The 15548-nt window shown below is 37.2% G+C and overlaps 1 protein-coding gene across 2 annotated transcripts; it reads left to right on the top strand.

The window, feature by feature from the left end:
• Positions 1 to 697: 697 nt before the first annotated feature.
• Positions 698 to 12945, top strand: LOC138711250 (uncharacterized). Of its 2 annotated transcripts, XM_069842669.1 has the most exons (5): positions 698 to 1463; positions 8986 to 9273; positions 10947 to 11151; positions 12605 to 12750; positions 12927 to 12945. In XM_069842669.1, exons 1-4 carry the CDS (start codon positions 1151 to 1153, stop codon positions 12726 to 12728), a joined length of 930 nt encoding a protein of 309 aa, XP_069698770.1. In that variant the 5' UTR covers positions 698 to 1150; the 3' UTR covers positions 12729 to 12750; positions 12927 to 12945. The 2 variants fall into 2 exon arrangements, with proteins under 2 accessions (XP_069698770.1, XP_069698769.1); XM_069842668.1 differs by lacking the exon at positions 12927 to 12945 and having other exon boundaries at positions 12605 to 12817.
• The last annotated feature ends 2603 nt before the right edge of the window (positions 12946 to 15548 follow it).

Genomic DNA, 15548 nt, shown 5'->3' with positions numbered 1-15548 from the left:
AGTGAATGCATTGGTCATGGACTCTTTTTAGCCACTCTTGTTTTTGTTTATGAAGTGCAAACTGCAAAGAACAATTAGAGCTTATAGATACTTTAGCTGTCTGAAAGCAGGATCCAATGAGAATATTCACCTCAGACCAGTGTTGGTAATCATGCTATAAATTATCGCGTAATGCGATGTTTTTAACTCTGATGCGATATGTGATAACATTAACAGGAAACGCGATAATTTTCGTTAATCATATCATTCCTCTGACCTAATTCCACTTTGCTTTCCATATGAAGTAATTATCACATTAATGAAACGCATTTTAATTTATTTATTCCATTAAACTTCCGACCAAAGACGTTTTATAGTTTAACCCACTACCGACGGTAGTGGTTTAACCCTTCCGACTTGTATAGTTGCCTCATAAATGATGCTCTTTTGGTGTCACTTACAAGGTGCCAACTTTCCTTCGGACAATTGACTATGCCGTATTAATATTGTACGTGTGGGATAATTTTGTGGAAAATACGGTAATATGTAGACTAAAATGCCATAATTTTGTGTTCGAAGGTTGGCAACACTGCATCAGGTTGATACAAGAGAAGATACTTCTGAAGTTGTGAATAGTATGATTGTGATAGTGTAATGGCAACATTGAAAGTAATTGTGTAATGGCAACATTGAAAGTAATTATATTTATTGTGATGAAATATAGCTATATAGAATTAGCTCTGTAACATTTTCTTTAGATGTGTGCTCATTTTTGTTTTCATTCATCATTTTCTTCATGATATATTATTCAGCTGCAATTTCCCACTCTTGAAATCTGGAACATCATGCTGTATTTTGCAGGATTTGAGGTGTTCTCCTCTACCTCAAAATGCGATAATTCCGTTTCCAATTTGTTTTTGTCACGAAATGTATAATGTGTTTTTCAACATGTTCGACCGAAAGGTACCGGTACGGTATGTTCCACTTTATTTAAATACCGAGTGAGTCAGCCAGGGCTAGACCGACCGGCGTCAGCGAAAAGTCGTATGCGCAGTAACTGATGCTTCGTCGCAGTGATCAGACCTCTTGCTCGCGTACGTTTCATGTTACGTAAACGTTCACGCAACAGAGTGCAGATGTATACCGTACATTATACTGTAGTGTGTCCATTATGAAATATAGCCTTGAACAACGAGTGTTTATTTACGACAACTTTGTGAAGTACAAATCTTGGAGAACAGTCATATCAAACTTCCGTCAATCATTTCCTGATTCGCCAGAGCCTTCTAAAGCAATGATATACAATTTAGTGAAGAAAGTTCGTACAACTGGATCAGTATTGGATAAGAAACGAACATGTGTGAAGCGTGTTCTCACCGAGGAGATATTAGATGAAATTGGCCACCGACTAGAGAGAAGTCCTACGATATCATCCCGCCGTGTAGCTCAGCAAATAGGGGTGTCACAGTCTTCAGTGATAAGAGGTACGAAACAATTAAAATTAAAACCTTAAAAAATTTATGTAGTTCTGAGGTTAACAGAACCCGAATATCAGAGCAGACTTTGGTTTTGCATGTGGTTCCAACAGTGAGTGTATGACGGACTACTTGACCCCACCTTAAGTTTTTATAGTGACGAAGGATGGTTCCACCTCAGTGGTTACGTGAACACTCTCAAAACAGTCATTTACTGGAACAGTGAAAATCCACACCATTTTTACGAACAACCGCTAAAAAGGTAAAGGTAGCCCCGTCACACGCCATGAAGGCACTTCGGGGTCATGGAGTTAGAGCCCCATGCTTTCCATGACCTCGGCACTAGAATGGGGTGGTGTGGTCGGCACCACACTCTGACCGCCTTTTACCCCTGGGAAAGACCCGGTACTCAATTTTATAGGAGGCTGAGTGAACCTCGGGGCCATTCTGGAAGTTTGGCAACGAGAAAAATCCCGTCACCACTTGGGATCGAACCCCGGACCTTCCAGTCCGTAGCCAGCTGCTCTACCAACTGAGCTACGAATAACCGCTACATGACAAAAATAGGGGTACGGTGTGCAGTGAGCGGACGAAGACTGATTGGCTCCATTTTCTTTGAGGAAACAGTCAACACACAAAGATATACATAGGTCATGCTCCGTCCATTTTTTAAGGAGCTGAGTGAGGACTAAAAGTTGTACAGATATTTCATGCAGGATAATGCCACAGCTCACTGCCATTCAGGAAGTGTTTGATGACAAGGTGGTAAGTCGTGGATTAGGGCTAGCCCGATAACCAGATTTATATCCCTGCGATTTTTTTTTATGGGGCACACTGAACAGTAAAGTTTACGCGAATAACCCACATTCACTTGAAGAACTCAAAATATCCGGCACGAAATTTGGGCCATTTCGGAAATGAACTGCGGCGAGTTGCTGGATAAGTCTTTAGGAGATGTGCAGCCTACCAGATATCACAAGGACGTCATTTCGAACATGAATTGTGAATTCAGTAAGTACATCATTATGTAATACTAACCGCAAAAGTGCGGAGTGACTCCTCCTTCGTTACGTATGAATCAGCCACGATGAGTGCGGCTAGGATGCTAGCCCTGCTGGTTCACTCGGTACTTCAGTTCAGGCTTGTCACAGATAAGAGGCCATCTCAGTAATTGCTAAGAGATTGAAGTGGATTTGATAACCTGTAGAAAGCTCTACTTTCATTAGTAGGGAGCGGATTTTTATGTGCTAAAAAATTTGAATATATTTATTTTTTATGTGCTAAAAAGTACGAAAATATTTGCTAAAAATAAAAAATATATATATATATATATATTTTAAATATGGCAAAAATACCTTACATAGCTTTAAAAAAGAATGTTTTATACCAGGTACTCACCAACCACACTTGAGTGCTAGTAGTTGGCCGAGAATTGCAGTGAACAACAAAGGTCATCTCCAAATTCTCCATCACAAATGCATGCTGATTATCTCTGAACAACGACTTATACTGTGAAAACGATCTTTCCACATCACAGGACGTCAGATGTGCATATTAAAGAGAGGAATGTCACAAACACATACACCGTCAATTTCACCTACAGGCACATCCTCCAATACTTGAGCAACTTTACACATTTTTTTATATCCACTGTTTTTCCCAAACACATTCTGGAATTTGTCCCTTAGTACTTGTACTTCTGAACCTGGTAGCGAGTCTAGTTTAATTTCCACGGCACGCACCTCCCTGTTTCAGACAACAGGTTTTTGGATGTTTCGAGTTTTTTTATGGTGTCACACAAAAAGCTTAGATTTGCTAATAGAAAGCCAAATCATTTCTTAAACAACCATCTTTCAGTATATCTTGAAGGATATCGATTGACTAAGCCCGATAACAGGGAATCACAACAATATATATTACCTTACTTGATAGACATGAGCGAGAGGCGAGAGATTTGTTTAAATTAAATAATGTTCATACCCGACCTCTTACCTGTTGTGTTTCACAAACAAAGCGTGGAATGAAATCATTTTCAGCAACAATAAAAATTATGTGTTGCAAGATCTCTCCTCCTTGTCCATGTTAATTTATCCTCTAATAATATTGATTTATGCTGCCTAGCAGTTCTCAGAACTTGAGGCGATACTATTACGAAAATGGATCACGGATACACCACACAGCGCTTAGAAACACGAAGCAACCAAGAATTCTTAAAAAAGATAACGTACTTCTGAGTGATATAATTGATTTAGTTTTAAAATATTTAGAAGTTCTTGTAAAAAATTATTTAAGTAAAAAAACTCCAAGATTTATGTACTTACATAATTTTTTTGTGAAAATATGTGTTTTTATGTGAAATAAAATTCGGGTTTTAAACTTGAAACTTCATGTTCGGAATTTTTAACTTTGTTAATTGTGTTTTATCACATGCAAAAAGAATATTTAATTACATAGGAATCCGCTCCTTATTCATTAACTTATCTCTCTGGTAGGCTAATTTTCCAGAAAAACTACACACTGAAGGATGCCTTCTTCCCCCCTCCCACTAGATTCTGTGAGATGTATAATGATTGACACGTGGTTTTAGTTAGCAGCCACAAGTACTTTCAAGATAAAAGTCGTTTGATAGCCTACCTGTATATTTTATTGCTCTATTGTAGCCCAAAAAGAACCACATTGGAGGCACATCTTCCATTCTCTATACTAGTTACCAATGTAATATGCAAGAGGTCCAGGACCTTTCCAAATAATTTTTGGACAAATTTAATTTGTTTAGCGTCAAATTTCCAAGTTTTTATATTTCGGTATTTTTTAGGACATAAGTGCATGCATATTTTCAGAGCTTCTTAGCTGATGTTATACCGCCAGCATTCCATTGTAAGATGTTTAGTTGATTCTGTACCATTAACGTAGTCCCCGCCCGGAGATACGATTGGTGGACTATTTTACCTCTGGATAATTTTACCTTAATGGTACTCATTTCATATTGGAGTGAAAATGGCATGTTGTAGCCAATTTTAAGTGAACACCATATTTTAACGTTTTGGTGGCTACTTCATCCACACACAACCCCAGAATGTATGCAGGACCACACCTGCTGTTGGTCGACGGTTGGGAGATCTTGTTGATCACCAGCTTTCCCTCCTTAAGCCACTGGAGGACGATTTTCACACACATTTTTCTCTAAACACACACCTTCATCTCAAACAGCAGAAATAACTAAAATGCTCTCTCAATTAATATCACTCAATAAAAGAATTGTATTCCAATGGATACCATCCCATTGTGGAATTGTGGGAAACGAGAATGCGGATGCTTTAGCAAAGAAGGGCAGCACAGCTACTTACAGACCTGTTACTAAATCTACGTATTACTCTGTGAAAAGATTTATTAAATCTACATACTTAGACTTCAACAAACAAAATTTGATAACACAATCTCAAGGGGAAAAATGGAACTCTCTGCATCAAAATCAACAGTTAATTCCCGATTTACCACGAAAATCGTCTGTAGCTGCATTTAGATTGCCAACAGGCCATGATTGTTTGGCCAAACACCTGCATAGAATTGGAATATATCAGTCCCCTAACTGCCCATTGTGCAACTCAAACCAAGAAATGGATTCGGAACACCTCAAAATTTGTGCTTCAGTGGCTGACCATGATAATATCTTTGAAAAATATTGGAGTGCAAGAGGTCAAATGACTTATTGTCAAACGCCTGGCATTAGAAAACAACAACAACAACATTTTCAGAGCTTTTAGGTCATGAAATCCGAGCCGTAGTCATGTTATAGAAAACTTTACTAACTTCAAGAAAATTCCTTACAACTCTTCAGTGTCTGTAGGATTGATGCCTTAACCCAGCGTTTGTCACCCGCTGGGCCACGGCCCGGTATCGGTACCGGCCTGGTGTCAATTATACTGGGCCACGAGATATTCTTCTGGTATTTGCCATTTTGCTTTTCTAAGTATTTTTTCGCGAATAAATATTTTATAGTGAAAATGTTCTTAGAAGAATAATTTTCGTGACTGTCGATTGTCTCTATCCAAACTTACGTGACATAAAAATCAGATTTCTTCTTTGTTTTTCCACCACATATCTGCATTTTCTGCCATGGCTGTGCTTAAAACGAAAAGAGGAACTGTCTACAACTTTGCTGCATGTCTCTGGTTCTCACTTCAATGCATCACAGAATTATCAAAGCTAACGGACAGCAACAGAAGTCTCACTAGCCTCGCTGAATCCTTAAAAATTCTCAGGTGTAACAAGGAATTACATAAACTGAACACTGAAGTTATAGTAACTTGTAATAATTATTTCTGCGGTAATATGCTGCGTTTTTAAATTCATAACATTAATTAATATTGGGACTAGTGTTCAGAATTGATACATTCATACATTTTTATAGGCCTACGTAAAATTGCATACGTTGTATATAAAACATTTGCCATATGTACTATCTTCCTCCGACGAGTTTAGCGCTGGACCTGAGGTATTCTTGCCATCGATGCGGGGGGTTGCAGGTAGATTCTTTTCTTGCTACAGCCAAGCCGAGCCGAACGGAGTGGGAAGTATTAATCGTCCAAAAATATGCAGTCTTCAGTCTTCTCCCTGATGTTAGCTATGTTAATATTATATGAATTACGCATTAAATATTTCACTGTTACAAGTCATTTTTAAGGAAACATGCTGTGGAAAATTTTTGGTTTTAGACTATTGGAATTTTAGAATATGTGTGATTGGTATCGTGAATAACAGATTCCTATAATGTCATGCGAAAATCATTTGTTGGTGACATCTTAAAATACAAAATCAGGTAGTTATACTTCTCAAGTGAGTTCAGCAGTACAGTATATTTAAATTGATTACTTTACAAATTTAATTCAATTCTACTAATCACTAAATTTTATAGTAGTATGAGTCTTCTTTTCATTTATATTATTGTAGCTGTATTATCATTTTTCTTTTTATTTATTTTATTGTATTTGTATTTCTGGTGGTGTGATGGCCTTAACTTCACCAAAATAGATAATAAATAAGTAGTAAATAAATAAATGAATAATAAATAAATAAATAACTTAAATGAATAAATAAATAAATAAATAAAATTTTCTACAATACTTTCCTTCTCTGAACACGTAAGTACGAATGGTTGTATCTGTCTCGCCAAAAATACGTTAGAAAACTAATAGGAATACTGCTCTCGTAAATTGGGCGAATGTTTTCAGTATGATTGTACTTCCTTCCACACTGCCGCTGTCACTGTCCCCTCCCACTCCAGTACCGCGCTACACTAGTCGGAACCACATTCCTCTCAGCACTAAACTCCTCAGAGGATGGCAGTACGTGCAATAATTGTTCTACCGACATATTGACATTCTTCCCTTACTTTCCCTACTCAGTTGACTTCTGTGGTGAGTTACAGTGCATAATCATTCTTCCCCTTTCTTTTTCAAACAGACATCATTAAAATCAATTTAATAATACATTGGTCAACATTATCAATTTTTGTTGTGTCAAGTTTTCGGTGGTCAGAAAGGGGAAATGTGTCAATGAAAATTAGCATGAATTAATTGAAGATGTTGGATTGAAGAAACTACAACATGCTATAAAATTTCATTAATCCAGTGATTGGAAATGAATTGAAATATTTGTCAACATATCACACTAACAAGGAGAGGACACGCTCTGTATATCACAGAATCAAATCAGATTTTGTGACATGAAAGTACAGGACGCACTGTTTAAAGTCATACCTGGTATGGGTGGCCAATGACCCCTCGGTTTGGAAATATTGGCTATTGTTTGTGACATACTTCCTTTAGGTGCTTAATAGGGAAGCATTAGACTGTGTAACGGCGTAGCTCATGTGGTTGGGTGCTGAGTTGTCATCCAGGCAACCCGAGTTCGAATCCTAATGCTTTCTCATTTTTTAAAGCTTGATATTATTATTATTATTATTATTATCATCATCATCATCATCATCATCATCATCATCATCATCATCATTTTAATTCACTTTCATTGTCAGTTCCTATATTCAAAGCCATGTTAAAATATGCGTGGTATGCATCAAAATTGATAAACGAGCAAGTGTTTGTGAATGTGAAGGATGTCTGTTTCGCAGCAGAAGTGCGGAAAAATGTGTGTGACTGTGGACAACCTTCTTTCATTTGTTGTGCATGGTGCAGGAAATATGTATGTTTGTGTGTTTTTATGACATCATAATGAATCGGGTACAAAATGAAGTGGAATAACTGCTACAGAAATAGAACAGACACCAGTGACACATCTTACTTTCCTACGTGAGCAATATTTCATTGTTTATCCTTTACAATACAATGTTAGTTAATTAGTCATTTGTTTAAAACATGATGAAGAGTTCAATATATTGAGAAATATGATATAGGTATGTATATAGATAACTGTGATCACAATATTAATCATTATTAAAAGAAAAAAAATATAGGACCAGTTAAGATTCGAACTCAGTCTGCCTGGATAACAAGTCAGCATCCAACCATATGGGCTACGCTGTTACACAGTCCAATGCTTCCCTATTAAGCACCTAACGGAAGTATGTCACAAACAATAGCCAATATTTCCAAAACGAGGGGTCATTGGCCACCCATACCAGGTATGACTTTAAACAGTACGTCTTGTACTTTCATCTCACACAATCTTGTTCCATTCGGTGATATACAGAGCGTGTCCTTTCCTTGTAAGTCTTAAGATTACTTACTTACTTACTTACTGGCTTTTAAGGAACCCGGAGGTTCATTGCCACCCTCACATAAGCCCGCCATTGGTCCCTATCCTGAGCAAGATTAATCCATTCTCTATCATCATATCCCACCTCCCTCAAATCCATTTTAATATTATCTTCCCAGCTACGTCTCGGCCTCCCTAAAAGTCTTTTTCCCTCCAGCCTCCCAACTAACACTCTATATGCATTTCTGGATTCGCCCATACGTGCTACATGCCCTTCCCATCTCAAACGTCTGGATTTAATGTTCCTAATTATGTCAGGTGAAGAATACAATGCGTGCAGTTCTGCGTTGTGTAACTTTCTCCATTCTCCTGTAACTTCATCCCTCTTAGCCCCAAATATTTTCCTAAGCACCTTATTCTCAAACACCCTTAATATATGTTCCTCTCTCAAAGTGAGAGTCCAAGTTTCACAACCATAAAGAACAACCGGTAATATAACTGTTTTATACTTAAGATTACGCCATCCTTAATTATTAATAAATGTGTAAACTTTAACAAAAATGGAGCAAATTTGTTGAGACCGGGTTCTCATCTTATAGAAAAAGAACTTATGGGCCGCAGTCTCTCACTGCCTTGACTTGTTTCTTTCCCAATCGTGAGGGCTCTGAATCAGTATTAGTTACAATGTAAAGCCTTCTGAAGGGCAGACCAAATGCTATTTTCTGTGTATTGGCATTTCAGTTTCTTTCTGGGAATTATTTAACATAGATACTAATGATACAGTTTTGAAATGTGCATAATTCACTTTTGTTCACAGCAATGGGGAAAGTAAGAAGACAAAGGCAGAAATATCACCTCCCAAGAACTGATGCTCCAGCTGCTAGCAACGATAGTGTGCAGAATGAGGAGCAGTCACCAGAAATTCCTACAGAACTGATCGTTCCAGAGAATGTCTTTGCAGGCATTGATATCTCTTTGGATAACTTGAAGCAGTCTTTGAAAGATTGTGATGTCAGAAGTGTCGTATCACAAAAAATACTTCCAGCTGGAAATACTATATCGAAGAAAGAGAAGAGGAGGCTTCGTCATGAATTATTTGTAAAAAGTATGTATAAACAACACACAATGCAAATTAATTAAGGTACGAGGGTCATTTCATAAGTCATGGCAATTATATTATATCAGCCAGTAAAGCTGCAGGAATAGAAATTCACTATATGAGATTGAAGGTCACTGGAATGCGCTTCACAATGCTAGTACCAAATTGGGTCCGGGTACAGGAGGCAATGGGTAAGGGAAGTTGAAAAATGCGTAAATAGAAATCAATGTTTTATTATGCACAAAAGAAAACAAAGTACAATAACACCCTTAAAAATAACCCCCAAGACTTCCACACATCTTTGCCAATGATGACGCAGGCATTGAATACTATCGGCTGTGTGCGATTCGTCTATGTGTACCATTTCTCATCGAAACGCTGTTAAGATATCCTCCCTGTTTTGTGTTAGGGCCTAAATTGTGTCGACAGTATACGTTTGAGAGTTAGTTTCACTTTGAAAAGATCTGCAAAGTGGATTCTAAAGGTACTATTCTGTTAATATGCATTCCACTCTTCTTGTTCCACATGTTTGAATTTGCATTCTTGACCCAAGTTTCCCCGTCTGAGGAAGTGTAGTAAGCTGGCTAGAAGCAGGAGCTTTGCTTCCTCTCTGGCAAAAGGGAGGTCAAATGTTTCGTTAGTCCCTATCAGACTCTGATACACTACGGAAATCTTCTGCTCTGTGAACTAATAAATCAGTTCATTTTCTCAAGCAGGGAATTTCTTGTAGATATTGTTTGAATGTTATTATGTTGCATTGTTTCAAGAATTGAATGTTTCCCCAGTGTATAGATAATTATACAGTATGGACACTTCGCATCGGTACCTTTGATGTAGCAGAACTGATTTCAATGACCTTCAAGCCAGCTAGAGCGTGAGTTTCTGCTTTCTCCCTAGAGTTGGCGCTGACATCACACCAGCTAGCAGTTGACACAGCAGAAATATAACATGTATAATTAATACATCTAGGTACATTATGTACTCAAATAAAATAAATTGGATCCATAAAATAATAAATCCTTCATTAACTGTAATGTCTAGACTCTAGAGTTCCTTTATAATGAGAGTTGAGACGTTGACCCCAACAACAATTAAAATATGTAATGATTTGATAGCAGTGAAAATGGAAAAACAAAACTCCTATGAGAAGTAAAACCATATACTTATATTATATTGTATGTAAATATTAAACGAATTTGATAAATAAGTTTATAATGTATTATATTATTTTATAATATAATTTATTATGTATAAAATATAAAAAATTATTATTACAACTAGTTTGCCACTGAGAAATAAGGAAAAGCTGTTAACTTGAATTTATTTGAAGCAAAGCGTTACTGGATTATGCAATAAGGTAGGCGATGTTTGGATCCTGTGTCTCAACTCTATACTCAATTATTATCTTAGCGTGTGCTCGATTACACTAACCTCTAGCGCTTGAAAGTGAAACTAAACGCTGGCGCACAGAGAAACAAAACACAGGAAAATTCGCTCAGTGTCCATTCTTTATAATCCCTATTCGCTGGTTTTCCTCTCTGTGCTCACACCTGGAATGCATTCTTTATTTACTGTGTTTTATTGATGGTAGAGCTGATTTTGTTTTTTCCATGGAGCTGGTAGTGATTTTGTAGTGTTTGAATGAGAACTATTAGTACTACAATTTGGTTTCTTTGCAGAGTTGGATGCAGCATATCAAGCAAAAAAACGTAGTATTAGAAGATATAAGAAAATGAAAAAACCAGCGGAGAACAAGTCATTCGTGGATGACAAACTTCCACCTCTTGATACTTGCCTTAAAGAATCAGATGAAAATCCAAAGAAGAAAAAACGGGAAACAAAAGTGAAGGGGATCGCCAAAGCAAAGCACAGGAATAAAGCACTGTGAGTGTAAGATGCTTTCATTGTTCACACAAGTATGGAGTAATTAAAAAAATGTTACGCAGAGACTGGTGTTCGTTAGTTCTAATAATAATAATAATAATCAGAGATGTTTCTAATCTGAAATTTAGCTTGATCATTGTCGCATTCGTTAAGATTTGCACAACCTGGTCTATCGTGAAGCTTTAGGATTGTATACACTGTCTCTTTCAGGCACATCCCAATTTCCACTTTTTAAGTTACACAGAATGTGATATTTTAGCTATCATAGAGCCTGGCTTTCCGATGATTTCTGTATTACTTGATTGTGTCCCAGAACCTTCACTGTGTAATTCCTGCGATTTTCCTTCGTTTCTCTAATGTGTGAAGCCAAACTGCTCTTCTTCCAACTGCTCTTCCATCTTAGAATAAAAACATCGATTCAGTATTCGCAAGAATCTTTGCCGAGTGTGCTATCAGGCTGATAGTTATTTTTGTTGTTGTTATTGTTGTTATTATTATTATTATTATTTTTACTTTTTAACTTTGCTCTAGAGTATGCCATTAGGAAAGTCGAGGATAACAGAGAGGGTTTGGAATTGAACGGGTTACATCAGCTGCTTGTCTATGTGGATGGCGTGAATATGTTAGGAGGAAATCCACAAACGATTAGGGAAAACACGGGAATTTTACTGGAAGCAAGTAAAGAGATAGGTTTGGAAGTAAATCCCGAAAAGACTAAGTATATGATTATGTCTCGTGACGAGAATATTGTACGAAATGGAAATATAAAAATTGGAAATTTATCTTTTGAAGAGGTGAAGAAGTTCAAATATCTTGGAGCAACAGTAACAAATATAAATGATACTCGGGAGGAAATTAAACACAGAATAAATATGGGAAATGCCTGTTATTATTCGGTTGAGAAGCTTTTATCATCCAGTCTGCTGTCAAAAAATCTGAAAGTTAGAATTTATAAAACAGTTATATTACCGGTTGTTCTTTATGGTTGTGAGACTTGGACTCTCACTTTGAGAGAGGAACAGAGATTAAGGGTGTTTGAGAATAAGGTGCTTAGGAAAATATTTGGGGCTAAGAGGGATGAAGTTACAGGAGAATGGAGAAAGTTACACAACACAGAACTGCACGCATTGTATTCTTCACCTGACATAATTAGGAACATAAAATCCAGATGTTTGAGATGGGCAGGGCATGTAGCATGTATGGGCGAATCCAGAAATGCATATAGAGTGTTAGTTGGGAGGCCGGAGGGAAAAAGACCTTTAGGGAGGCCGAGACGTAGATGGGAAGATAATATTAAAATGGATTTGAGGGAGGTGGGATATGATGATAGAGAATGGATTAATCTTGCTCAGGATAGGGACCAATGGCGGACTTATGTGAGGGCGGCAATGAACCTCTGGGTTCCTTAAAAGCCAGTAAGTAAGTTATTATTATTATTATTATTTTGTTTCAGACTGCAGGATGTTGAATTGTTCAAGAAGTTACTGGAAGACAACACTGTTCAGGCAGACCCAGTTGCGTCAGTTTCAGCTCTTGTAAAGTCCAGAATTGAGGATGGAGACCTGAGTGGTGTGTGATACAAGGCTGCATGAGTGCTGTGTAAATATTGTTCTTTTTTATAACAACTGTTTTTTTTTTTTGGAAAATATATACAGTATATACAATATGTATAGAATCCCTTCATTACCCGATTTCCTCCAACTCGACCCTTACTTCCCTTTATCTGTCCCTAAAGCTAGCTGTTTTGAACAGATTGTTTTTTCTCTCTTGCACAGTGGAACTTCACGGCATGTGGGGTACATGATGCAGGAGACCCATCTGGCCAGTTGCACGATGTAAGTCAGTAAGAGTAGGGGTGGTGGTAGTAGCAGCAATAGTAGTTTTGTAAATAATTGATTAAATGGCGATCTTACTCCTGTTAATTGTGTAAGCATGTGCGGCTTACAGCTGTTTCGGTGCTTCTTCACACCATCCTCAGAGCCTACTAGATCTCGGCGTCATCTCGAACTTCGCTGCCTGTTGTGTGGGTGCGTTTGATTGTTGAAAAGTGTTGAAATGTGGTGTCATATAGTGTGTGTTCTGAAATTGATCTGTGTGTTGAGAATTTGATCAGGGTGTGTTTTAGCGTGTTTGTATATTTCGTATTGTGACCAGCCTCATGGTCTAGTGGTTAGAGCTTCTGGCTATAGTTCATGAGGTCCCGGGTTCAATTCCCGGTTAGAGCACAGTAATTTTTCCTTAAAGGGGATTATTCCTGTGTTCGTCCATGGTTTGGAATTTAGGTTAAGTTTAGATTTAAGACCTCTCCTGGCACCACATTATCATAATCATCCTATCATATCATCGGGGTAATGTAACTCTGCCTTCCAGGCGCCCCAACCTCAGAAGTGAGTTACAACTAAGCCAATTCCAGGAGAGAAGACCAGAAATGTCGAAAAGACAACCTGGTGGCATTGGATTAAAAAAAATATATATATATTTCGTATTGTTCTAGTGTGTTGAGTTTTTTATTTTTGGGTTGTAGGAGTAGGATTTCCATGTCTGTATTTATGTTACTGTATGTGTGGTTAGCATTAGTTATGTGTTGGCATATGTAGATGTATTGTGTCTTCTGGTTATTGCTTTAATGTGTTCTTTGTATCGAGTTCGGAATGAACTGCCTGTCTGTCCAATGTAGAAACTGTTTGTATATGCCTGTGTGGTTGTATTTATTTGTTTGTGTGTTGAGATGTCTTTGTAGTGTGTTTTCTGTTCTGTATGCTATGTTGTATTTCTGTTTTCTGAATGAGGATGCGATCTTGTGTGTGTTTTTGTTTTCGTATGTTAGTGTGATGTATTTCTTGTGTTTGTGTTGTGTTTTGTGTGTTTTTGTGTTTGTTGAGTTTTTGTTTTGCCTTCCATATGATGTTGTCTATTATGTTTGGGTTGTAACCGTTTTCTTGTGCTATGTATTTGATTGTGTTCACTTCTTCATTGTAGTGTTGTTGGCTCATGGGTATGTTGAGTAATCTGTGTACTATTGTCCTGAATGCAGCATGTTTGTGTTGTGTGGGGTGATTAGATGTGTTGTGTATGTGTGTGGTGGTGGTGGTTGGTTTTCTGTATATTTTGAAGGTGTGTTTGTTGTCGACTTTTGTTATGGTGATGTCTAGGAAATTTATGGAGTTATTGTTTTCAAGTTCCACTGTGTATTGAAGTTTTGGGTGTAATTTGTTTATGTATTGGTGTAGTTTGTGTATTTGTCGTTTGTTTCCTTTGTATAGTATGAGTATGTCGTCTACGTATCTGTGCCAGTATATTATGTTGTCTGCATATTTGTTGTGTTCATTGTTGAGTATGTATGTTTGTTCTATGTTGTGTAAAATATCTCTGCTAGTATGCGAGTTATGGGTGATCCCATTGGCAATCCTTCTGTTTGGGTGTAGTATTTGTTGTTGTGTGTGAAATAGTTTTGCTTTGTTATGATGTCTGTGATTTGGATAATTTGTTTGATGTGCTTACACAATTAACACGAGTAAGATCGCCATTTAATCAATTATTTATATTCCAGTGTTAAAAGTAGTGTACGAAAGATTCAACATGGAGTAGTTTTGTCTTATTACGTACATGAAGTCCTTGTCAAAATATTCCCGATAGTTGTGGGTAGTTCAATTAATAGTGATGAGAAACAAGACCAACTGCCTTCTGAATAGGTAAACAATACAGTATAAGTTGTGCATAGTGCATGGCGTAAAACAGAGTGCAATGTGTGTGGGACCTCTTACTTCCAGTTATATAAATGAACGTAGGGATAAAAAGGACAACATGCGAACTCCGACGAGTAGAACACACGTGACTGTTATATAGAAGCAACATTGCAGCAGGAGCACAGTGTGTAATTTTCCCGATCTAGGTAGACAAAAATCAAATTTCGACTTGTTTCGTTATGAATTCGTGATCTTTAACATTTGAAGAATATTGTAAGTAGTAGCTTTTACAGATTTATCAGCGGCAAACTATAGTTAGAAGGGTATAAACTTTGAGTTGTTCCTAACACTTCTCGCTCCTGTTCAGTCATACAAAGAGAGGCTTACTATGTGGATAAAAAAAGAGCCAATTGTTAGTGATTTATTGTGTTATGAAACATGGAACGTGTTCATACTAATGTAACTTCAATTACAAGTTTATAAAGTATTTTCCTTCTTACAGTAGAGTTTAAATATTACAATTGAAAAAAAATTTTGTTTTTAAAGTTCTTCAAATATGTTGTTGTTGTTTTCTAATGCCAGGCGTTTGACAATAAAGTCATTTGACCTCTTGCACTCCAATATTTTTCAAAGATATTATCATGACCAACCACTGAAGCACAGATTTTGAGGTGTTCCGAATCCATTTCTTGGTTTGAGTTGCACAATGGG

This window comes from Periplaneta americana, chromosome 12 (assembly GCF_040183065.1).
Source record: "Periplaneta americana isolate PAMFEO1 chromosome 12, P.americana_PAMFEO1_priV1, whole genome shotgun sequence".
In the NCBI taxonomy this organism is placed as follows: Eukaryota; Metazoa; Arthropoda; class Insecta; order Blattodea; family Blattidae; genus Periplaneta; species Periplaneta americana.
Note: the sequence above shows the minus strand (reverse complement) of the source record. Positions and strands in the feature narration are given on the sequence as shown.